General features: G+C 33.4%; 1 protein-coding gene across 1 annotated transcript in view; it reads right to left on the bottom strand.

The window, feature by feature from the left end:
- LOC148282986 (uncharacterized) overlaps positions 1 to 24943 on the bottom strand; it is a 134032-nt gene that overhangs the window by 24884 nt on the left and 84205 nt on the right. The window contains exon 2 of the mRNA XM_088224221.1: positions 5090 to 5276. Within this exon, the coding sequence (XP_088080347.1) occupies positions 5090 to 5260 (171 nt within the window). The 5' untranslated portion in view covers positions 5261 to 5276. The remainder of the gene's footprint in view (positions 1 to 5089; positions 5277 to 24943) is intronic.

The raw sequence follows: 24943 nt of genomic DNA, 5'->3' as shown, positions 1-24943 counted from the left end.
ATCACCTTAAGATGTCCCTCATCTGTTGAAGCATTGCCCCTTCTTCAGCTTTTAGAGACAGCAGCTGGACGCGCGATGCAAAAGACTGGATGAAGACCTATGCTATATCGGATCGGTGATACTTCATAAAGAGTGGACGGAAGGCCTATTGATGACTGTCAATAAGTCGGGTTCTCGTGAAGAGTTCTAAGTGGTTTCCTCTTTATTAGAGCAAATGCTGAGAAGTTCCTGATTGGCCCACTATAAAATATCCCTCCTGATCCCAACACTTAAAGATAAAATAGAAGCTTATTGAAAGTCACATTATAAATAGTGGTAAAATAAAGTCCATAAACAAGTAGGTATATTATGTACATATTAATATTAATTAATTTAGGTCTGAAAACATCCACTCCTTTCCCGAAACTGTTCATAAAGACCTGTGTATTTCTTCAGTTTCGCATATCACTATTAATTTCTTAAAAACTAATTAAGCGAAAATTTAATATTTTTTTACAATCAAACCGCAAAAATAACAAAACAAAGAAACTTTAAAAGCTTTTATTGTACCACTCACTGCAGTATTTGTCAATTTGTGATCAATCAAATACACATGGCCAGCACTATCACCTTTTTCTAATTTTCCAGTATGACAGTGAAGGAATACAGTGATAGTTTCAAATTGAGACCGCGGCCGCATGCTCCAGATCCCGCATCGGAAAGAAAGAAGAACGTAGTAATACAAACAAATCAAACAACGACACAAAACCCAAATACATATGGAAAACATTAGAATAGTTTGCCCTTTATAACATGCACTCAAGCAACAGAAGAAAAACAATACGTATCTATACTAAATCACAGAAGAACATCAAATTATCAAGACACTCCTGGCAAAATCCTAACACAGATCCTAACATGATCCCTATCACATGGCGGCCTCCGTGGTGTAGTGGTCAAGACGCTTGACTCACGCTCGGAAGGTTCCGAGTTCGATTCCCGGTGAGAACACAAAAATCAAAATGAATTTTTCTCAAGCCTGGGTGTTCTGTGATGTAATTCACCACTGTAATTGGGGCCTACTGGCCTGTAGTGGTGCAAAAATAAATGAAAATGAAACTCAGGCAAAATTACTCCTCGTCATAATACTGAATCCCTCGCGAAAACCACTATCCTAATATCAACAGTAGAAACAATCCTATGCAAAGACCCTAATCGTTCTAACAATCTCTGAGACCTTAGAGCAGAGAAAACGGGTCCTAGAGCATGGTCGGCGCGTGGTTCTCTTGAGTTAGTCTACTATTTAGATTTGTAATTTACCACTTCCTTTCCATGGGACAAAAATAACGAAGACAGATCTAATGAAGAGTATTTTTCTGAATGTTACTGATGATTAACTACGAAACCGGTGGCTTGCTGTTATATCTTCCAGATTGCAGAACCAGCCTGTCAGCTAGTAGAAGCAGAAATACATTGACTCTATTGTATCTCTTCGGATTTCAAAATATTGTTTCGTGTTACTAAAATGATGTTTAGAGAATATAGGGTTTCTTCGTATGTCTTAGGACTTCTTCTTCTTATCAGCCCATTTCCCTCCACTGCTGGATATAGATAGGCCTCTCTTAAACTTTTCCATGTTTTTCTGTCCTAGGCACTCTGTTTCCACCCATGTCCCACGAGTTCGACGACGTCGTCAGTCCATCTCCTCTGTGGTCTCCCTACTTTCCTTTTTTATTTTTTCACATGACCCGCCCTCTGCAATTTTTGTCTTCCCACTATTTCTGCGATATCGGTTACCTTTGGACGGCGCGGCGTCTTATCTCCTCATTTCTTATTCGTATTTTTAAGGAGACGCCAAAAATTTGTCTTTTCATAGACCGCGAGAGCACTTAATTTTGTAAATACTTTTGGCAGTGATTGACATGGTTCCAAGACCGTATGTTATCACCAACAGGACACAAGAGTTGCAGACTTTGGCCTTCAGATTGTTTTTCCTTATTTCTAAAAACATGTTTCAGCTTTCCAAAAGCAGCCTAACTTGGCCCGATTTGTCTTGGCCGTTCCGCAGTTTGATTTATTTTCCCAATTTGATTTTGTTCTTAAGGTAAATGAACTCGTCAACAGCACCAATAGTTTTATTTCCAGTACATATGTTGCTAGGTGTTGGACTCAAAATTTTGGCTTTATCTATATTCATTTCCAGACCAGTCTTTCTAGAGACTTTGGATAATTATTTTACCATAGTGTCCAGTTCATTTACATCTTTACTTATTATTACTATATCGTCTGCAAAACGGAGATGATTTAAATACCGACCATCTATTTTCATGCCTTTATTATTATAATTTAGCGTCTTGAAAACCAATTTCAAGGCTAATGTGAAAAGTTTTGGAGATATCGTTTCACCCTGTCTTACCATTTTTGATCTTGATTTTCTTCGTTTTTAGATCGTCGTTTACTTTTACATCCATGGTAGCATTTTCACATACATATTTGATCAATATCGTGTATCTAGAATCAATCCTGGCATTTTCAAGTGCACTTACAATTGCCCAGGTTTCCACAGAATCGAATGCTTTACGATTATTTATAAAGGACATGTGTAAGTTAATGTTATATTCTGTGGTTTTTAGATTGGATATGACTTAAGGTTCCAAAACCCCTTGCGGAAACTAGCCTGTTCAACAGGTTGGTAGAAATAAACTAGTTACTGTAATTACTGGGTATTTTTATTTTACCATCTTCGTATTTTTCTATTAAATGTTAATGTACGTAAACGTGTCAAATATATAAATTGAAATGTGAAATGAGTAGATAATCTATTTTCTTAAAGTATGTGTTTAAAACATATATAAAGAGCGAATCTACCACCCTACATTCTGGTACAAATTAAGGTGTTTCTGAATTAGTTTCCATCCCCTTAACTACATTGTGTATAGCTGTAGGTCATATAAAACATGCAAGTAGAACAAATTGTGACACGCGCGCTGCGCCTCTAGTATTGACATTTAAATCCGTGTATATGAACGCGGATACTTTTACAATCGCAACATCTCTACTCGGCTTGTTTATTAGGGCGAGCTTTATGGGACGTATGACGGCGTTGGGGTGGAATTATTACGGTAGTGAGGATGAGGTAGGGTGTGTGTGGGAGGGATGGTGGAGTCCGCTAAGAGGGGTAGCAGGTGCAGAGAGGAGCACTCAGGCAGAGTGGCCGCTGGGAAATTGGAAGTTAATCGGAAGTGTCGGAGTTTGCGGTTCAAGTATAAATAATGTTAAATAAATATCCCCATTTAGGCCGGCACGTCATATCCGTATTTCAATTTTCGTATGAAAATTAAGGAAAAATCAAAACTGTAGTAATTGAACGCAGAATTTTAGGAAGTATGTGTGAAATAGATCATGCAAAAGCGTTACAGTTTTCGAAAATTGAGTTTTGGGCAATTTTAGTCTTCTGTAAGCTACAAAGACCGCTATGGGTGGAAGTAGAAATAATACCCGAAACACAAGCAAAAGTTCTCGAAAAGTGGATACCGTAATGGAAGTATTCAGAAGCAGATAAGGTAAGATATGGAAATGTTGCGTAGAAGATGATTGAAGGAGTAGGAAAGAGAGAAACCAAAAAAATATGGTCAGAGACACGAGCAGAAGTAGAGCACTTGTGAGAATATTAAATCATCCTATGGGTATCAGCGCCGGGTCACGAAGAAGAAGAATTTATAAAGATTGATCCTGAAACTGAACATCTTGCTTTGACTCGACTATTGCAATATATTGCAATAGGTACACAGGCACATGTGCGAATCGGACTATCAATATTCAAACCATCATCGCAGCTAATCGGTTTTTGAAGTTTTGAATAATTAATGGTTAAACCTTAAATGAAACTTTTCCCTATCATAAAAAACATAAACATTTTGTCTCGAAGACTTAAGTTCCTATCAGTGTTCCAATTATTGATTTAGTATATATGTTGTCACCATGCTGGGAGTCCAAACCGGTTGAAAACTATTACGATTACTACTTTCTTCATCTTTTTGTGCATTTTCTCACGACACCGACACGAAGGTCAACCAATGTACAGGGAGGCGCCCGGCATTTCTGTTTTTTAAAAGAGCACCATACAGCCCGAGGGGGTCGCAGAGGGTGAGAATCTCGTTAGAAGGAAACTGGCGGGAAATTTGTGTCCCGACGGTTTTCAGTCGCTATCATGCAGTGGTGTGGAGGAGAGCTTTTTTCGGTTAAGGTCAACTTTTCACACGCACGTTTGATCATTGCCTTGCAGCGGGCTTTCCGTTTAAAATGCAGAACTGGAGTGTAGCAAATACTAGAGAACTTCATCAAATACCCCCTCACTTAGATAAGGGTCACTATATGGTATTCCATATCGAGAATAGGGATCGTTTGGACATGCTCAAAGTATCAGCTACGCCATAGATGTCTTTTGAAATAATAATGTTTGTTTTTGTTGTTATTTAGATGTCATCTATTCCAACCACCGAAACATACCTGATACTTTTAAAATACATTTATGATGTAGCTGAATTAACACATTAGAATATATTGAGCGTATCCAAATGTTTGCATTAACACAATTAACACATTAGAATATATTGAGCGTATCCAAATGTTTGCATAGGCTGAATTTAACTAACTTGGGAATTTTTTAAAATTGAAATTTGTGGCAAAATAGAAGAAAAACTTTTTTGAGAAAAAAATATAATAGTTTATGCATTTATAAGGCTAATGACTGATTAATAACAGATTTAGCTCTTTTTCGCAAAAGTCAACAGATGGAAGAGTTGAGGAAATGTGGATGTTTAAACATAGGCAGAATGGTGAATGTTACACGGTGTGTAAAGTGTGTGAACTAACCAATGCTCATGAGCCTTGTAAACGCCTAGACTTCCATATTCCCCATTCAAGAATGTTCATGTTGAGTGACGTAAGAAGGCGCTATTCAAGGGTGATTTTATGGAATTACGAAATTGAACAGTTCTAATAAATAGCGAGCGCCGAGTGATTCCGAAACATCCCGAACGGGAGACGTATTTCCGAGTGATGCTACTGGGCAATCTCTATCCAGATTAGGAAGGTCGGCGTAGCTCACCTTCCCGCAGAGGTAGTACTCGGGCAGGCGGTCCAGCCCCGGGCTGGGGGAGGCGGAGGGCGAGGGAGGCAGCCACGGCCCCCCCAGGTACAGTTGGCTGGGCCGCTTGCTGCGCTTCTCCTGCCGCCGCCGCTCGTGGCGCACGGCCACCGCCGGCATTGCGCCGATCATCCCGGCGATCTGTATCCTGAAGATCGAAAGCAAAACATCATTATAAATTCTACAATCTATTTGCTCGAGTGCCAAAGAAATATACATATTATCAAGCGCTGCTCAGGACTGGATTTTCCTTGGAGGGAATTTGAGTTGGAAACTCCTTGATGGTTTTACAGTTATTCGAGTTGGTCGTTTAATTTAAATCAAATTATTTAGGTGTTATTATTGATAGCAGACTTGACTGGACTGATCATATTGACAGCGTCTCTAAGAAAATAAGAAAACTGGGTTATGTCTCCAAGGAGTTACAAAACGCTATTGACCACGGGACACTAAAATAAATTTATTTTGCTCTTGTACAGTCCGCATTGACATATAAAATATTAAGCTGGGGAGGAGCTACCAAAATCGGAATAGAAAATTTAACGGTGGTGCAAAAATATATTTTGAAAATAATGAATCAACGCCCTCTACTGTACCCCACCTTTCTTCTTTTGCCGAACAAAACGTATTGTGTGTCAAACAGTTGTTTGTGAAGTCAGCTCTTTGCTCGTTTCACACAACTTAAACTAGTGAACAAAGAACCCAGCAAAACAGATACATGAGATGTTCTCTAGGTGAAAATTATTTGACCAATGCTGTAAGAACAAGCTTCTCCCAAAGGAAATATAGCGTTATTTTACCGAGAGTGTATAGTCAGTTGGACAATTCCTCGAAAACCACAAACAAATTAAATACTTTTAAGTTAGCATAACCAAGTGGATTGCTGCACGGGACTGCAAAAAAATTTAGGAAATACTCCAGGCTATGCAGTGAATCCAACACGAAATATATTTCTAATTTCTCCTTGATGCTAAGTATAATTTTTATTTTGTATACTTTTATTATTACTATGTTCCGTTGCAAACCAGTAAATTCACAATTTGCTAGCCTTAGAGCCGACTATTGTCTCGGGCATCCTGACAAATCTGCAATAGCGGAACACTTTATAGACACCGGACATTTTTTGCATTTGAACCGAAAATTTTGCATAAACCCAGTAATTACAGTGCATGAATAATAAAAGAGGCAATTGAAATACACAGACACCCAAATAACATAAACAAAGACGACGGGCTTAAATTTAATTCAACATGGTTCCCAGCACTACATACTACAAAAATGAATAGAAATGTGCCTACTGCCGACTACGACACGGTACAAATTACTAGTACTTAAACACACACTTTTTTCTACAAAACACTCAGTTTACCCTGAAAATAGCTCTTGCAATGGTAGCCGAAACGTCGAAATAAATCCAACACACACGGTATCACCCAAAAAAGAAACATATTGATTAGTGTCTAGTTGGGCGTCAAATTGTGAATTGCAAATGTAAAAAAAGTCTGTATTTTTGTAAACTGTTAATTGTTGTTTCTCTTCTTTTCAACTAAATATAAATATGTTTGTATGTATGTAAATCTTAATATTAAATTCAAACAAAAATATTTTTTTAAGTGTCATAGTTTGTACCTGTTTGTCAGTGTGATTTTCTTGTTATAGGTACTAAAATATATGTTGTACTCTCAAATGCCTCCCGAGAGCCTTAACCACGCTTGCCTACTTTACAAGGCTTTAGGTTTTGCAGTCCTGGACGTCTACGGCTGACAGTTCTTCAGCAGTCTGAACTGCGGGACGCGAACCTGACTTGGGAGGACTCACGGGAGTTAAAAGACGTTTACGGGCGGCCAATACAATATTTTTTTTGTCCCAGGACTCGATCTTGTGTCGCCGAGTACATAGCAATTTGAGGCACAAAATATTGTCCCGAGACATCGCCACTGAGATAGACGGGCTCTGGCTATCTCCGCGGAGCAATGATAACCCCCACCACATCACGCAGCCGCCAGCGGCCGCATTGTCCGCGTGTGAACACGCACGGACCGGACCTTGTGACATAGCGTTTGGCTTGACTTTCAAGTGTCGCTACCAATTTTTTTTTACCAAAAATGGTGGCAGAAAAAAACAGTGAATTCACTCGTAAAAAATGCCGTCGTGTATTCACTTTCGCAGCGCTCACGTGTGAACTGCGGTCGAGTTTTCGAGTTCTGTCGAGGCTGTTCACGGAGCTGGCACATGACAATATTGTCTTATCTATATTATTTTCCACGTGTAAACGGCCCCTGCAGACAGAGAGGCCTAGAGAGATATCGTAGACACCATATGCTCCACCGAGGGTGCGGACATAGATTGAGTAATAATATTATTGTTGTATATTATTCGTCCCAACTCCATGGGACTAAAGCCTGTTTTTTGTGTCTCAATAACATAATGAAAAAAATATTTTAGTTTTTGTTTCGAGTAAATCACAGATATATTAACTACTAGCGGACATTCATTCATTGATAAGTTGTTGGTACCTAGATACATGTTTATGATTGAATTCCAAAATTTAAAATTGTTAGTATTCAAATATTGAATTTATGTAGGTACCTGGGTACTTGTTTATGGTTTAATTCCAAAACATAATTTTTTTTTTTCAAATATGGCGTTCTTTTTCCAAACATACCGGTCTTCTCACAAACAGAGGGGTGTACTTATGTAGGTATACGATTTTTAAATATGTATTGAATTTAATATTATTTTAGTATTATTACAAAAACTCCAGTAAAAAGAAATAAATGGGAAGAAATAATAAGAAATTTAAGGAAAGAATCTGATTAAGATCCATAAAAAGCAAATGTTGTATGTAAACATTCAAAAACAAACTTTTTTATTCACAAAAAAAACAACATCTTTCCATTTTTTTGTAATTGCATTCTCTTCGAATGCAACTCTGGTAGATCGATGAATATAATTCATGGTTCTTTATTATTTTTTACAAATTATACTAAAGATTTTAATGTCTACGAACACGCACAGTGCAAAGATCTATATTTCTCTAAAAACCGCACGTAAATCAGTTAAGCCGTTTAGGAGATGTTCAGTGACATCACACGTACAGAGGAATTATATATATAAAGATTCAGTGGTGCAAATCAAATAATTGTCTTTGATTATTATTTTTATATGTGTAATCTTTGAATATTCTTGTTTTGTTTAAAATTATTTTTTAACTGTATTATTTTAGTACCTATAATATTCTCGCGAACGCAACATAAGACTGTCCCACGGAGTTCAAAATTATTTGTGAATAAATGGATGAATAAATAAATATTTCGTTTGCACCACAACAGGCCTGTAGGCCAAATTTTTAAGGTTATTACGGCTGCTGTGTGCTTTAAATTATTCTCGGTACTTGGTAGTCCTGCAGTAAAGCTTCTATCCCAGCAGTCAAACCACGGAGCCACACTAAATCAAGTTTATTATTTGAAATGAAAAATTCCCGCAAACGGTATTTTTTAAAGCTTTCATTTTTCATCCACCTAAAATAAAAACATGTTTAAACAAACCCATATAATTCTATAATAAAATAAATACAAATATTTTTCATAATTTTAGACAGACATCGTGGCACGATGCGCGCAGTTGGTTATACGGCCAATTGTGAAACTGGCGTCGAGAGTTCGGTCCCCGCCAGTTGCAAAAAAATTCAACATTATTTCCATTCCTTACTTAATGGTGCATTGGACACTGCGTTGCTACACCAATTGCAGCGTTTCTTGATATTTTTTGTTAAATGAAGAAAAAAATGTTAAAAATGTTTTGTTAAAGCCAAAATTCATTAACATTTTCTTGTATACCCACGAACAGGTCATGCCTTTATGGGATTTTTTTGTTTCTTTTTACTATTAATATGTATTTTATTGCTATGTAATTATGCTTTATTTTTTGAATACTCTGTTTTACCTCTTATGTATCTTGTAAAAAAACTAAAAAAAATAAATAAAAAAAAAAAAAAAAATGAAGGTAAAATGATCAGTCTTACGCTTCAGGTACCAGTCCAAAGACTATGAAATATTATAGTAAGAAAACACCCTTTTAAATAAATATTTCAAATGACATAAAAAAAAAAAGTTTTTTTTGTATTTTGGTTTATTTTTTATTTCCTTAAAAAAAGTTTTCGGAGTGGTACCTGAAGCGTAAGACTGATCATATTCCCTCAATGTAACACATGTAAATAAAATGATCAAGATGCCCCAGTGCCCCACCAGGGCCGCGATTATGAACGGCTGTCTTCATCGGTATATACTTAGACGGTATAAATTAATATCGATATTTATGTAAGAAAGTATGCATATTTGTATTAAAATTCAAAGTGTCTTCGTCGATAATTGGTAATTGAACATGTTTAGAAAAAAATTGTAAATATATTCCATTTTGCATACAGAAAATTAATTTTTACTTTGTAGACAAAATTGGAGATAAATTTTGATTTCCCATCATAATAAGGCCCTGGTAAAGAAAGGCAATAGTGATAACTTTTAAAGAAAAAAAATTTTTTTTAACGTTTTTTAATCCCCGTGGTGTAAAAAAATAGTTATTTATTTTAGAATTACAAGGAGGGACCACCGGTTAAACCTGCGGATGTTAAAGAGCTCACCCCTTACCTAATAGTCCTATACTTTACGGATCTGGGCTTGGAGGGGGAGATTTAGCGAAATGTAAACTTTCGACTTCCACACCAGTAGCCAGGATCTTTGTAGATCTGTGGTGGTATTCTGGATCTTCTCTACCCCCCAGAGAGCGAATAATTTGAATACATTTTTTTTGTTGCGACAACACTGCTTTATACAATAGCGACACTGATGATTAAACAGATTAAGGTACTGGCTTAAGGTGATTTATAAAATCAAAAGCATACTCCCTTTCAAAACGTTAAGGTACATATATACCTCGCTCATTGAATACATTATATCTTACGGAGTGCGTGTCTGGGGTCTTACCTTCCAGTCTCATCTGGGTAAAATTTATGATATTCAGGTGAGACTGTTGAGGGGGATTGTATCGGATAGCATAATCCGTGAGGCGAAACATATGGGCGAAGGTGTATATTTTAAATTCTGTAATGTCCTGCCAGTAAAACAACTTTGTGACTACAAATTGATTGTTGATCACTTTGTTGATCCGGAATAAAAAAAAGAGTTTCCCACACTCACAACACTAGATTAAAAACTAAGGGCTCCCTATTTGTTCTCCGAATTACTAATTATTTCGGAGAGCGAACATTAAATTGCGTTGTTCCAAGATTGTTCAATGATCTCCCACAAACCATCATTAACATGAAAGATCTTCAAATGAAAAAAAAAATACTGAAGAAATATCTTCTAGATACTTTATAGTGCCTGTTTATAAATAAATTTGTAAAATATAAATAAAATAAATGTAATATAAACCTGTCATAAAAAAATGTGTCCCACCGAAAAGTCTTTAGACTTAGTGGGTAACAAATTCTTATTTTTTTAATTATAAAATAAACGCTGTTCTGCAGCACTGAAACTGAAAAAAACGTCAAACGGTATATAAAACTGCTTCAAAAACGGAAATAAAACTAATACGGTTTGGTCAATTCAACCTAATAAAGTGTTTTGGGTCGCAATAATGTTCTAAATGAAAATCATGTTTGATTTTACGTGTTCATATTGTTGACGTTTAATCATCAGAGTGGCCATATATGAAGCAAAAATTAGTCGCATGGAAAAAATAAAAGTCTCTAAATTGACCACTCTCTAGGGGATAAAGAAGATTCATAATTGAACGTAGTTATGCAGAAAGCAGCCAGTACACAATTTTGAAAAAAAAAGATATTTGTGTTATCGGGTGCTGTAAGATCAATTCTATGTTCTGCTAAAAACAGCCAGACCGCTGTCATACAAAAAACTGTAATAATCACCTTCTGAAAATAGTGACGAACACAAAAACGGGATTTTTGAATTAAAAAAAAACACACACAGCACTAGAAAAATCAAACGATACGTTAAAAATCATTTAAACTGGTCAAAAACATAGGTTCTTTTTTGTAATTTAAATGACTTATTTATTCATTGTTTATCATTTGTCAAAGTCAAAAATGTTAAAACTGTTGTGCGGATTTGATTATTCACTATTTTTACAAAGGTGCTGCGGCAAAGGGCGCAGTGACGTCAGGAGCTTGCATAGCACTGACCCCCACCAAGAATAAAATAAGAATATCCCTGTGTTTATTAAAAAGAGAATGAAAATTTATCTCAAAAAGAGTAAACATTTTAATCACCCGATAAATGAATGTTGATCAAATTCACAGTTTTGAAAGGGAATGTCGTAAAGTATGCCATGTTCCTAGAACTCCTTTCAATCTTCAAGTCTTTAGTCACTCGATAGAACAATGGAAAGTGCTAGAAAAACCACAGACAATGGATATTCCCAGGTGACAAGTGTCCTTGGGGCCTTCTGTCTAACGGTGTGTGTGGGATGTAGTCGGTATGGAGACGCACACACACGTGGCTCTCTTGGTACGAGACTCGTATGCACGTTTTAAGCTCCAATTGGCTCGAATAGGAAGCAAGTTGTTCGGTGAATAGTCAGGAAGTGTACGAGAACTTGTTGAATAAGATTTAAAACAAGAATATGCAGTGAATCAGTTGTTTTGAAAAATTTTGCTCTTGTGACGCTATATCGCAATTTTGGTATGTTTTTCAAAACAAGAATTTATTTCGTTTAAAAGATCTATCGTGTTAAAGTTTTTATGGTATGACGTGCGTGTACTCGATGAATGTATTCATTTTTACCCAGATTCGATTGTTGAAGAGATGTTGAAAAACGATGATATAGTCTACTATTCTATTACCTAACTGTGTATGTAGTAGATAAAGTAATTGTTATTTTGTTAATAAACTATTATTTTTATTGATTGATTTGGTGTTTATTTTGTAGAACTCCATATTTAAACTTATAAAATTAGAAATCAAACTCTGATTTGAGTCTACTGAACACTTTACTTTATTTTTACAAATATAAAAACAAAAATTTTGTGATAATTATTTCGCCTTGTTAGGGCATTTTCAAACGAACGTAAAGATTAGATGGATTAAATGTTCTTATATAGTTATATAATTCAAGGTACTTAAGTAGAAAATAAAAATAATAAATACAAATTTCTTTATAATATTTCAATCATGTTTTAAAATTAAAATGAACGGCAACCTATTATAATAGTATTGATATTTTTTTCGACAGCAATTATCTAAAGTTATAAAACTATAAAGCTTTATTTACTATCTCACAATACATACGTGTATGTCAATAAATACTTACTTTGTTATATTTTTCCCGAAATTCAAATATAAATACCTAAATTCTCCATTACCTATTAAACACTTAGTCTCGCCCTTTACCATTGGTTTTTCCCTCAATTATGATTAATGTACATGCTATGGTCTCTGAGATGGTTTGGTCACGTAGAACGAATGGACGACGAGAGAATGGTAAAACAAGTATATATGGCAAAAATGAACGGCAACGTTAGACGAGGACGACCAAGGAAGACGTGGCATGATCAGATAAACCAAAATCTTAAGTCTGGTCATGTCAAAAGCAGACAGAACCGAAGGGCATGTATGACAAGATGTATGAATGTGGAAGAGGCTAGGAGTGTATGCCAGGATAGACGTGTGTGGCGGTCCATTCTCTCTGCCTACCCCTACGGGGAAATGGCGTGATGGTAGTAGTAGTAGTAGTAGTACATGCTATGGTTCATAAGATAATTTTTATTTTTTACTTAAGTACCTTGAATTATATAACTATATACATACACTCAATCTATCTAATCTTCACATTCATTTAAAAATGCCCTAACAAGGCGAAACAATTGTCACGAAATTTTTGTATTTAATTTTTTATATTTGTAAAAATAAAGTAAAGTGTTCAGTAGACTCAAATCAGTGTTTGATTTCTAATATTATATTATTATTTTTACAGAATCTGGGTATTCTAAATTTTATTAGTGTTAATAGTTCAGCAGAATCAATTTCGTTATTTAAATCAGAGTAATAATGCGTGAACCTATAGAGAAGCCCTATCACTATATTTCATAGAACGCAAGCGATGTTGGTTTGTTGCTTAGCAACAAATTGGTGGCCATTTTGTTTTGTTTGACAACTTAAACATAACGGTTCGATCGGATGCTTTTTTTGCTGTGATTGTAAATAACTTGGATATTTACGTTATAATAAATAAAAACAAAAAAAAATGCAGTACGTTCGGTTGCAGCAGTAGAAGGGTCAAAGGTGTTAATAAAGGAGTCAATTTTTACAGGTAATTGATATCTAATATTTTCCCATGATTTACATTGATTTTTGGCATTTATTGTCCCGACACGTGTATTATGTTGCTTAAAAACTTTCCTTATAACAATATATTTACTTCAGATACTATTTTTTCTTAATTTAGGGGATAAATTTGTGAATTAAAGTATGTTGTTATGTTTATATTTCACACTTTAGATTTCATAAGAATTATTATTCAAATCTTCCCGCAAATGACCAACAGCGCCACTTACGACAATTTCTATAACTAAAAATCAGTCGTACCAAAAATAATAACTTGATTTCCAGAACAGTAAACTTAACAAATACCTCTTCAAGGGCTTAGGATCCTCAAGCCATTTTGGGAGACAGTTCCGGGACAGCCTTGATAGGAGAAATACGTTCTCTCCTACTGCCCGTGAACTCCGCGGCCTCCGATATATACACACACATATTTTATGGATATATATAAATATTTATGTTTTTTCTTTTTTAAAAAATGTGATTACTATTTTATTTTATTTATACATCTGAGCGTGTTTTTCATTCTTTATTTTAATTCTTAACTTTTAATTACTTTCACAAATTTTCTTCATTTTTAATATTATTTCCATTTGTAAATACTAGCTACAAACTTAAAAATAATTTTATTTAAATTTAAATTTTGAAACAAATTCCATTTAATTTATTACCAAAAGAACTTAAATTTAACTCACATTGTAACAAGAGCAAAATAAGAGAGTGGCTACTCGATCAAGAGTTTATATATGAATAGTAGCTTAGGTGTAAATATTTTATTTTTTTATATATTTTCTTGTATTTAAAAAATAAATTAATACATTATTATTTGTATAAACATGTTTATTCTGATCTTTCCGGCTGTTAATTTTTATATGTTATTCATTGTTTTTATAAATGTAAATAATATTATTAAGTCAGTATAAATATAATCTTCACCAACAAGCTACAAAAAGTGGCTTGGTGGGATTTTAGTTTTAGTAAAAATATAACAAGTGAATTTTTTTTAAATTGTAAAAATGTATAATTATGCTATTAAATCAAATAAATTAAAAATTAAATTTATTTTATTTTTTTCCTTCTCTTTTTTGTACTTTTATTAATAACCTAAGGTATAATTACTTTATAATATGGAAACTTCACTGGTTCATTAGAGTTAAGTCTAACTGTGTAAAATATAAAACTTTGTAACTGTACTGTATGTTTCCTAAATAAAAGAAAATAATAAAAAAATAAAAAATAAATTATTAATTACATTATGCATACATTTGTTGAGGACAGATACACAGTTTATTGCGACACAATCAGGAACAACCCATGTCTGTGAACTTGCTTCGACTCGCTAGAAAATCCGTATTGAGTCGGGGCACTGGTAATGCATTCATTACCATACATTCACACACATATATACATATATATTCACACATACATATTTATATTATATTTTATACATACATTTACATATATATTAAGTTTATACACATCATTGATACTTTATACATTATTACATTTTACATTTATAAATACATATTAATCATTTACCAGTTAGTCCACATTTGATCGCAGAAATCCATTTCCGTTCGAGCAAACCAGTTACTCAAACCAGATTTGAATTTCGAAAATGACTCAGATATATATATATATGTATATAAAGTTTGAGTTTTTATCGAGTAGAGGTCGATTACAATTTTACTCAAAAATAGCAGCGTTAACCTTGAAATAGCATCTAAAATGACGTGTCTAAATTTCAGGCCGCTACGACTCGCCATTTCGGAGATGTGACGGAAAAACAAACAAACTCAACACAGGGCCGAAAATTTAAATGAGTTTCGATTTTCGGTCGAAACTAGCACAGCAGTCGGCTGAAGTGGAATGATGCACATTTTCATTTGCAATACAGTTAGCAATTGCAATCTATCGAAGAAGCCATTTCAGTGTTCATTTCTTGGCAGCGGGAATTCTTTTTGGCTTTGCGTTTTCCATTTAAATAAACATTATGTGATAAAGAAGCCCGTTTAATTCCACAGCTCTCGATCTCTTGTAGGTTGCAGTAATTAGTTGCCACGGTTGGACGGTTTCCAGAGAGTTTAATTGTTATTGTTTCAGCGGTCTGGCAACACCATCGTTAATTGAAAACAGCGTCACTAATCTTTTAATGTTTCATTTATTTATCTATGTACATCTACAACCTCAATACGCATTTTACGCAGAAGGCACCTGTGAATAAAGTTACAAGGTTAATCGTTCAAAAAATGTTTCTGAATTATTTCTGAAATTTCCATTAATCTTTTTAAATTTTATATTTTATTGCGCAATAGGAAACATCACGATTATTTCTACAATTGTATATTAATTAGGATTCATGAAACACTGTGGAGTATAAAAAAATGTACCTATTTATGTATTAGTAACATTAAAAATATTTTTTAATTCACCCAAAAATGGTCCATTGTATTGGACACGTCCCTAATACGTTACGATTCGGTTAAATGTTGAACTTTGTTTGTGACCGTTTAAATTTAAATAGAATATCATCACGGTTCTTGACGTCACAATTGTCGAGGGCAAACACGTCGCACATATTTTTTAACAATTTGATTTTAAAAGTTACGCATGAAAACAATTCACCACAGTATTCAAATTGATTTTGTAAATACAATTAATTTTTCTAAATCCGTTTCACATTTTTTATTGGTATTCGTAGTATGTGATATTTTTCTGTTATTGCACGTTTACTTTTTGAATATTTTTCTATAATTACGAGGCTTTTTTCCGATTTTGTAATATTTTCAAGTTTTTTTGCAAACTTTATAATATTTTTCTGTAAACAATCAAAAGATTCCTTTTGCAATAAAATATTTTGCTGTAATGAAGGCGTTCTTTCTCAAAAGTTTGTATTAATATATTTCTCTGCAAGTGTAGGGTTATGTGAAAACCTTTTAATACTTCCCTTAGTACAGGATTTTTCTCATCTTTATTTATTTAACGACCCTGGAACCAAACCCCTTTAAAACATGATGGAAATATTATTATTATATAATTGGTTTCTCAAATATTTTTTTTTCCCCTTTAATACGCTTTTTTGTTCTTTCTTCATGAATAACAGTAGGTTATAAATGATAAATATGGTAAATATTTGATTTTAGGAAATTTTAGGAATCTGATTACCATTGGCAACTTACTTAATTGGCTGAACATTAGTCACCGGAGAGATTTCACAAACTCTTCTGTACGCTATAGTGAACTAAGGAGGATAGTCGGTGTCAGGGAATCTTGAAGAATAGGTATTTGAACATTGTTTTTCTGCCGTTCTCTTGCAAATGCCTGCCCAATACTGCGCGTAAAAGACAATTGCACGCGTCGGACTGATTTTCCCAAACTTAAATCGACAAAATCGACGTTTTGCTGCTCTGTTTTCCGCACCCCAAAACTGAACCGAAATGTTTTTTTTTAAGATAGACTATCAAAATGAAATTTTCTGTTTGGGTACTTCTATTTTTCAAAAATATTTATCGTTTTATATGTCTTAACACTTTGAGCACCGGCCGAATACACATAGAATTTACTCTGTGCCCGGCCCATTTTTGTGAAATTTCATGCTTTGTGAAGGGTTTCTTAAGTGTCATAGTTATAAAAATGCTGGGTTAAATCAATTGAAACTACTCATATTTATTTGGAACAGTTAAATTAGTCATTTTTGTATGCTAGTTTTGCCAACATTTGCCTTTATGGAGAGCCACATTGCGCATTGCAATGTTCACACTTTTTTTGTGCTTTGTATCCCGGACCCGTGTAAACACGTGATTATAATAACCATGCGTTGTGTCCCAGTCCCATGTTTTCACGTAGTTTACCAGCAGCAAAAAAGTACTAAAAAGTCACTAGATGTCAATAAAATGCACTTTTTTAGACAGCTGATAAACCACCTGAAAACACGGGACCGGGACACAATGCATGGTTATATAATCACGTGTTTACTCGGCTCCGGGGTACAAAGTTTTAAGACGGCAGATAAAACTGGGCGTTTTTTTTGTGTTTTTGGATGGTCCTAGCTCCCATAAGAAACAATCGATCAAAAAAGCAAAACAAAAGAGACACGCCAATGGTAAATATCTATAGTGTGTAAAAGCTCTAGTTCAGTCATTCCTAACGTAGTCTATTTAGACCCCCAGGGGCCTGCCACGACTTGCAGGGTGTCCATGGCGGGGAAAAAAATTTAGGGGTCCATGAGATGTAAATGGGAGTCTACGAGAGTGGGTCCCGTTTAGGCGGCCGTCATCAAAATCTAAGCATAAATATAACAATTCACCAAACACAGATAGTATCTTAGAACGTACGTACGTAATACTTTCTTAAAAAAGGCATTTTTCTTTCTTATTATATGTATATTTAATATAATTGTTAATTTTTATTTTTTTCAACTATTGATATTTTTAACACGCCTCTTAATTTATTTCAAAATAAATTAGGACTCATTCTTTCTGGCTGCAATACGATCCCACTTGCTATTTAATGATGCTCACACTTACACACACCTGAAAACTTACTACCACACAAATACACCTTTGCACTTAATCTCATACAAATACACATAAACACACCCTTTTGTTGTACCACAATTTAATATGTATGATTTTTATTTAGAAACTTCGCTGGTCTGTCTTTAAACCGTATTTTTTAAAATGTTATTATATCATTGTCGACAGCGTGTTTCTGTAAAATAAGTAAATAATTGCGTAAGTATTAATTTTTTTATTCACCTCGTGGTACGGTGGTCAGTGCGTTTGTACCAATGCAGTGCCCTATGCTCCATTAGGTGCGCAAAAAGAAAGATGAAGTATTATTTTCGCTTTGTGGCTACAGTATGTGCAACTTGTAAAACCTTGAGCAATTTTTACACACTTAGGTAATAGATTTCTCTGGGTCATGTCTAGTCTGCCTAACTAGGAACAACCTGTTTTAAGGCAGACATTTTTATGCCAAAATAAACATTAACATTACTACCTACCAGTTAATTTACAATACAGTTATACAATATAAAATTATACCATTTATTATTTAAGAATGTATTTTGAGTAAATTTTTCAATTTTTCTCGACCTAAACCCAGTAACCGATTTTTTACAATTTTTTTTAATTGAATCCGGGTCATGGTTTTACAATGTTCGGGTAACAAAGGTATGTAAGATTAATTTTTATATTTTCTTTATCTTATTACTTCATTTAAATTTTTTGCTACTTTTGTTAAAAATATACGTCTATTCTTTATATAAAAATATATGTAAAACACGTAAAAGCCTACAAGGCGTTTAAATAAATAAATTAGTTTCATAATCTAGGGAGAAAATATGAGAGTACGTTTGTATGAAGAAAAGTCAGACCGCTTTTCCTCTTAATAGTAACGCTCCACTATACCTTTGTGAAAAATTTCAACGCTTATCAGATCATGGCCTACGTCTTCGCTCACATTCTCAAAGCCCCCTCTTGATTCCCACCCATAATTCATCTTTACGTTACTGCCCTTCACGTCTCAATGGAGCGATCGATTGACATATTTTTTGCGTAGGAATAGCCAAAGAGGTGAAAAATTAAAAAATTAACTTATTTTTCATCTCAAATTAAAAAAAAGTACAATAAAAAAAAGATACATCAACAATGAGCAACATTATTTGAAAATTAGTACCTAACGGTAAGGTGGGATGTCAAAAAGAATCAATTTGATATGAATTCTTTCAATTTCTATAATAGAGAAATATCACATACTACGAACACCGATAAAAATATGTGAAATTGATTTAGAAAAAGTAATTGTATTTTCAAAATCAATATGGATGCTATCCATAGTGTTGAAGTGCTTTATCTGTTTACTTTTTTATTGTTTACTTTTTAGCACGAACACTTTACAAATTTACTATTATGCTCAATGTTTGTTTTTGTAAATTTATTGATAATTTTAAGTTGCCAGAATTTCGCTCGTCCATGCACTTTGTAGCTGCAAGACGATTAGTAATCTAGCTTCAATAGGTAAATGTTATCAACTATCAAATATCCAAATTTAGTAAATGAGGTCTAGAATTCCAACTGTCCATGCGCTCAGTAGCTGCAAGACTTGTTGTTATCTAACTTCTATTTTTATAAATTTGTTTTTTATTTCATTTTTTAAAATATCACTAAAACTCTAAACTCCATTGTCAAATAAAAGAATAGAAATGTAAATAGAGGCTAGATTTCTTATTGTCCATGCGCTCTGTAGCTGCAAGATGTGTAATCTAGCTTCTATATATCATAACTGGAGACGAGAAACAAGAATCCTAACCATCCGTGCGCTCTGTAGCTGCAAGACGTGCTGAGATATTTATTTATTGAACAGCGCCCTTGAGGTGATTTTCACAAAAATGGCGCTATATAAATTATCCAAATATAAATAAATAAATTAATGGATATTGTAGAGAAATAATTTTATATATATATTTTTTCATTACGTCACTAGAAAAACGCGACATGTTTGGCCTTGATAGTTGTGACGTCAAGATTCGTGACAATGTTCTAAACAAATTTTAATGATCAGGAACAAATAAACATGAATAGTGACGTATTAGGGGCGTGGCCAATGGAATGGCCGTTATTGCGGGAATTCAAAATTACAAATTAAAAATATTTTTTATGTTACTGATAAATAAACAAAAAAAAATTTACAGTATTTCATAGATCTTTATTACTTAAAAAATCTATAAAAAAGGGATATTTCCCTATTTTCTTTATCTATGGTTAGATTGGTTTGCTTTTTGTTTTTGTTTTGGAGTAGGATTTTGGATTTGTGAACAGAATAACGAAGCTACGTCACCTAGACCATAGACTAACGGATCATCGTTTTTCTTTCATGGTGATAGTTAGAAGACCAAGCCAATTTCAAAGATAAACGAAAACTCTTATTAAAAAGACAGAACTTATTAATTACCTAAACAATTTATCCCTAATATGACGTGAACGAAGCCGCGGGAAAAGCTAGTAATAATATAAGTATGAACTTATGAAAACTCTTTTGTATAAAAGCAGCCAATTTGTGGCAATATAAAGGAATAATTTAATTGAATTTTACAAATGCCGTTGTAATTTTATTATTTTTACAAACAATATGGATAATGGCACAAATAAAATAAAAACACGTATATTGGATCGTTAAATGTTAACTCAAGACCAGGAAATCAGTTAAGAAAAACAAATAAAAATTATTTAACAATTCCCCATAAATTTTATTATTGTACGTGATCAATCGCAAAGAAAAGACTAACGACAAAAGTAAAAGAGACTTCCTTAAAATGTCCTTTGCTTAATCGCGAGTGTTTTAAACCTTCTTTAAATTATAATCATCTTTGAGGAAGTGTCTTATAATTTATCGACCCTTATTATTCGTAAGGTATACGGAGTTGGAATGATTCCAACGAATTATATCCTTAAGAATTCAGAACATAATGGAAACAGTTTGAGGAATAAAATATCACATAACCTTGGTTGTTTTACTACGAATTGTAAAATAAATTATCGGTATCATCTTTATATCCCTATCCTCACCCGATGGTGCATAGGGCATTGCACTGGAACATCAAATATCTGTTACATGAAGGAAAGGTTACCAGTCTTGCGCATACGTTAATAGACCATTAGCAGTAAAATATTTCAACGTAAAAACACCTCGAAACAAATTAGTTCAGTCTTTCCTAAAGTAGTCTATATAGACCCCCGAGGTCTACCACGACCTGCAGGAGGTCCATGGCAGGGAAAAAAAAATAGGGGTCCATGAGGTGAAAATGGGGTCTACAAGAGTGGGTCCCGTTTAGGCGGCTGTCATCGAAATTTAAGCACAAAAAAATAATTCACCAAACACAGATAGTATCTTAGAATGTACGTACGTAATACTTTCTTATAATAGACATTTTTCTTCCTGATTATAAGTATATTTGATATAATTGCGTAAGTATTCTGTGGCAGTGTAACTAAGGGAGTCACTACTTATATTCTGTCCAGTGCTCACTTTACTTCCTAGTAGGAACTTGATTTATGTACTACTTCCTGGCTGTCAGCGATTATCTATATAGCTGTCAGCAATTTCTCATCAATAATTTGGGTGTTTTTACAATTTATTGTTTGCAAAAAGAAAATGTATTATTTAATTTCTGTATTGTTTTTAAAACTATAGACGATAGGTCAGCTGAAAGTGAGCATTCGTTTCCGGGAGAGTAGTACAGTTTTTATGATTGCATTTCTAACTTTGTCACTTAGCCTAATTCTAATGAAACTCCAGGTTTATTTAAGTACTTTTGTTCGATAGTGCGATGGTTTCGAACCCACACGTGAGTACTGGCAAAATACAGGTATCAAATCTCAGAGTAATAATTCGTAACCTAGAGAAAAGCCCAAACGTATGAACCAATCTATGACAATTGGGTATTAAGTTAGCTACAGTTCGCAGCAAAACAACGGGCCGTTTTCAGGTCGAGAATCGCCAAATGGATATTAATTTTAAATATATACCTGAGTTATTCCAATATTTGCAGGGTTATTCCAATATATTTTTCTATAATTCGCCTATATTTATTTTATAAAACTGAAAATACATGTTTGTGTATATTTTTTTATTTATTTATTCATTTTATTCACAATGTATTAATTTAATATTTATTGAGACATATATCCCAACTCCATTGAACCAAAGTCCTGTGTTGAGTTCGTTTGTTTGTCCGTCACATCTCCGAAATGGCGAGTCGTAGTGGCTTGAAATTTGGACACGTCATTTTAGATGCAATTTCAAGGTTAGCGTTGCTATTTTCGAGTAAAATTTAAATCGACCTCTACTCGATAAAAACTAAAAATTTATATGGATGCCTAGTGCGGCCCTGACATATTGTCCTTAATCAACTGTCATTATCAACAGTAAACATACTTTAATTCACAAACTTATCTCCTAAATTGAGAAAAAATAGTATCTGAAGTAAATATGTTGATATAAGTAAAGTTTTTAAGCAACATAATACACGTGTCGGGACAATAAATGCCAAAAATCAATGTAAATCATGGGAAAATATTCGGAATCAATTACCTGTGAAAACATACTCCTTTAACACCTTTGACGCTCCTACTGCTGCAGCTAAACATACTGCAATTCACCATAGTCGATTTTTATTAATTATAACGTAAATATCCAAATTATTTACAAACAAAGCCGAGCACAGCTACAAAAGCATCCGATCGAACCGTTATGTTTATGTTGTCTAATAAAACAAAATGGCCACCAACAGGTTGCTAACCAACCAACCAACATCGCTTGCGTTCTATGAAACATAGTGATAGGGCTTCTCTCTAGGTTGCGCATTATTACTCTGAGTATCAAATACTTTTCGTTTAAGATTGATAGGGGTTCGAAAATATTGTTATTCCTTACAAATTTCTTTATTCTTGATGCTCGACGATTTCACCTTTAACCGGGGGAGATCGGGAGAAATATTTCCTAACATAATACGTTATATATTATTCATGTTGATTTATGCCAAACTTTACAAATTGAGAATTGAGATGTGGCGACCTTTTCAGATATTCACCTCCATATCCCGAATATCAATCATCTTCTATGAAAACGTTCAACCTTTATCAGATTATTAACAAGAAAAGGTTCGTCAATAGAACATATTATTGTATTTTCAGTGTCAAATTTTTATACGTTTTGTAAATAATTATTGTAAGAGCTTTTATGTTACTCATTGACCCTTCATTTCATATGCATACAAATTTGCAACAATTGGGAAATATCACATGCTACAAATAACGATAAAAATATATGAAATGGATTTAGAAAAATTAATTGTGTTTTCGAAATCAATATGGATATTGCGGAGAAATGTTTTCATTCATGATTTAAAAAAAGGAATTCCAAAAAATTATGTCAGCAAAAAATGCGACATGTTTGGTCTAGATGATTGTAGCGTCAAGATTCGTGACGATGTTCTATTTTAATTTAAACAGTCAAAAACAAAGTTAAAAATTTACATAAATCATGACGTATTAGAGGCGTGGCTTATGCAATGATTGTTTGCGTGGGAATTAAAAATTACAATAAAAATAATTTTTAAGCTACTAATAAGTACAAAAAATCGACAGTATTTCATAGACCCTAATTAATTAAAAATTGTAAAAAAGTGATAATTCCCTACTACTTTGACTCTTATAAATTTTAATATAAACACTTTTCCATGTTATATCTTGTACACAACAGATCTTTCAAACATCGCATTTTAAGATTTAACCTAAAGATATCGGCAATATTCTGCGTTGAGTGAAAAATAACTGTCTTTACATGTCAAAAATTGAGGGGCGCGTGGCCTATAAAACTTGGATTATATAAGCAGTGTTTTTATTTTTAAATTAAGTTAAAAGCAAATGCTTCAAATCATTCCATATCTTATTTTGTAATAATTTCGGTTCCTTAAATTTACTTCAGTATATTTTCATTGTTATTGTCATGATGAAGCATATTTATAAAATATATTTTTGTGATTTACATAAAAACTCCCGAAAGCTGATTTTGAAAAATTATTTTTTCCATAATCTACATGACCAACTGCTATCAAAAATGTTTTTTTGTTGTTGATAAAACATGAAGTCATAAAACGAAGGGTTCTTAAGAACTGGTATGCATAGTTTAAATTATTTTAAGAATTACACATTTTTATGAATATTCTACAAAATAAGGCGATGAGGATTATACTCAAAAGAAATATGTTTTATAATGTAGAAAGAATGCACAAAAAAATTGTCTTGCTTACCGTAAAGCAATAAATAAAAAAAGAATGTACCAATTTTCATTCATAAAATAACTAAGAGGATACAAGAAATAAAACAATTAAATCAAATTTAACCAACAAACTCATGCATATGAAACTAGGGATAAAAAATATAAGATTACCAATGAGAAGAAAAATAGAGCCTTAAAACTCATTTTACAGGAGGTTGAAGCTGTACAATGAGTTACCTGAAGAAAACGAAAGCATTTAAATATTTAAAATTTATTTGAAAAAATACATTCTTGAGAAATTTTGACGAAAAATTGTAATTTTACTGAAAGTTCATATTAGTTTTAATTTAATAATCATAAGTAAATTAATACATATTTTTCTAATAATTTTACAATGTATGTAAATTAACGGATCGTTTTTTGAGGCGTTCCTAAAAAAACGTTTAGGTCGTTTAGTTTTTAAAATGTAAATTTGACTTTAAATATGACAAGATTAAAAATTTTTGATGGACCGTGAAAATATTTTACTCCCAACTAGTAAATGAAAATATTACAATGTTAGGTGTCAGAAATTTTCGGCGAATTACGATTACTTTCATCACCTTTGGAATCAATTTATAAATTTATCATATGAAAATTGATTCGGTATTTGGTGGCGTGCCAAAAATATTCAGCTACCAAGCTACCGAGCCAA

The sequence above is a fragment of the Micrasema longulum genome, unplaced genomic scaffold (genome assembly GCF_059751315.1).
Source record: "Micrasema longulum isolate JH-2025_06_02 unplaced genomic scaffold, ASM5975131v1 h1tg000273l, whole genome shotgun sequence".
Lineage (NCBI taxonomy): Eukaryota > Metazoa > Arthropoda > Insecta > Trichoptera > Brachycentridae > Micrasema > Micrasema longulum.
This window is presented reverse-complemented; position numbering and strand designations above follow the sequence as displayed.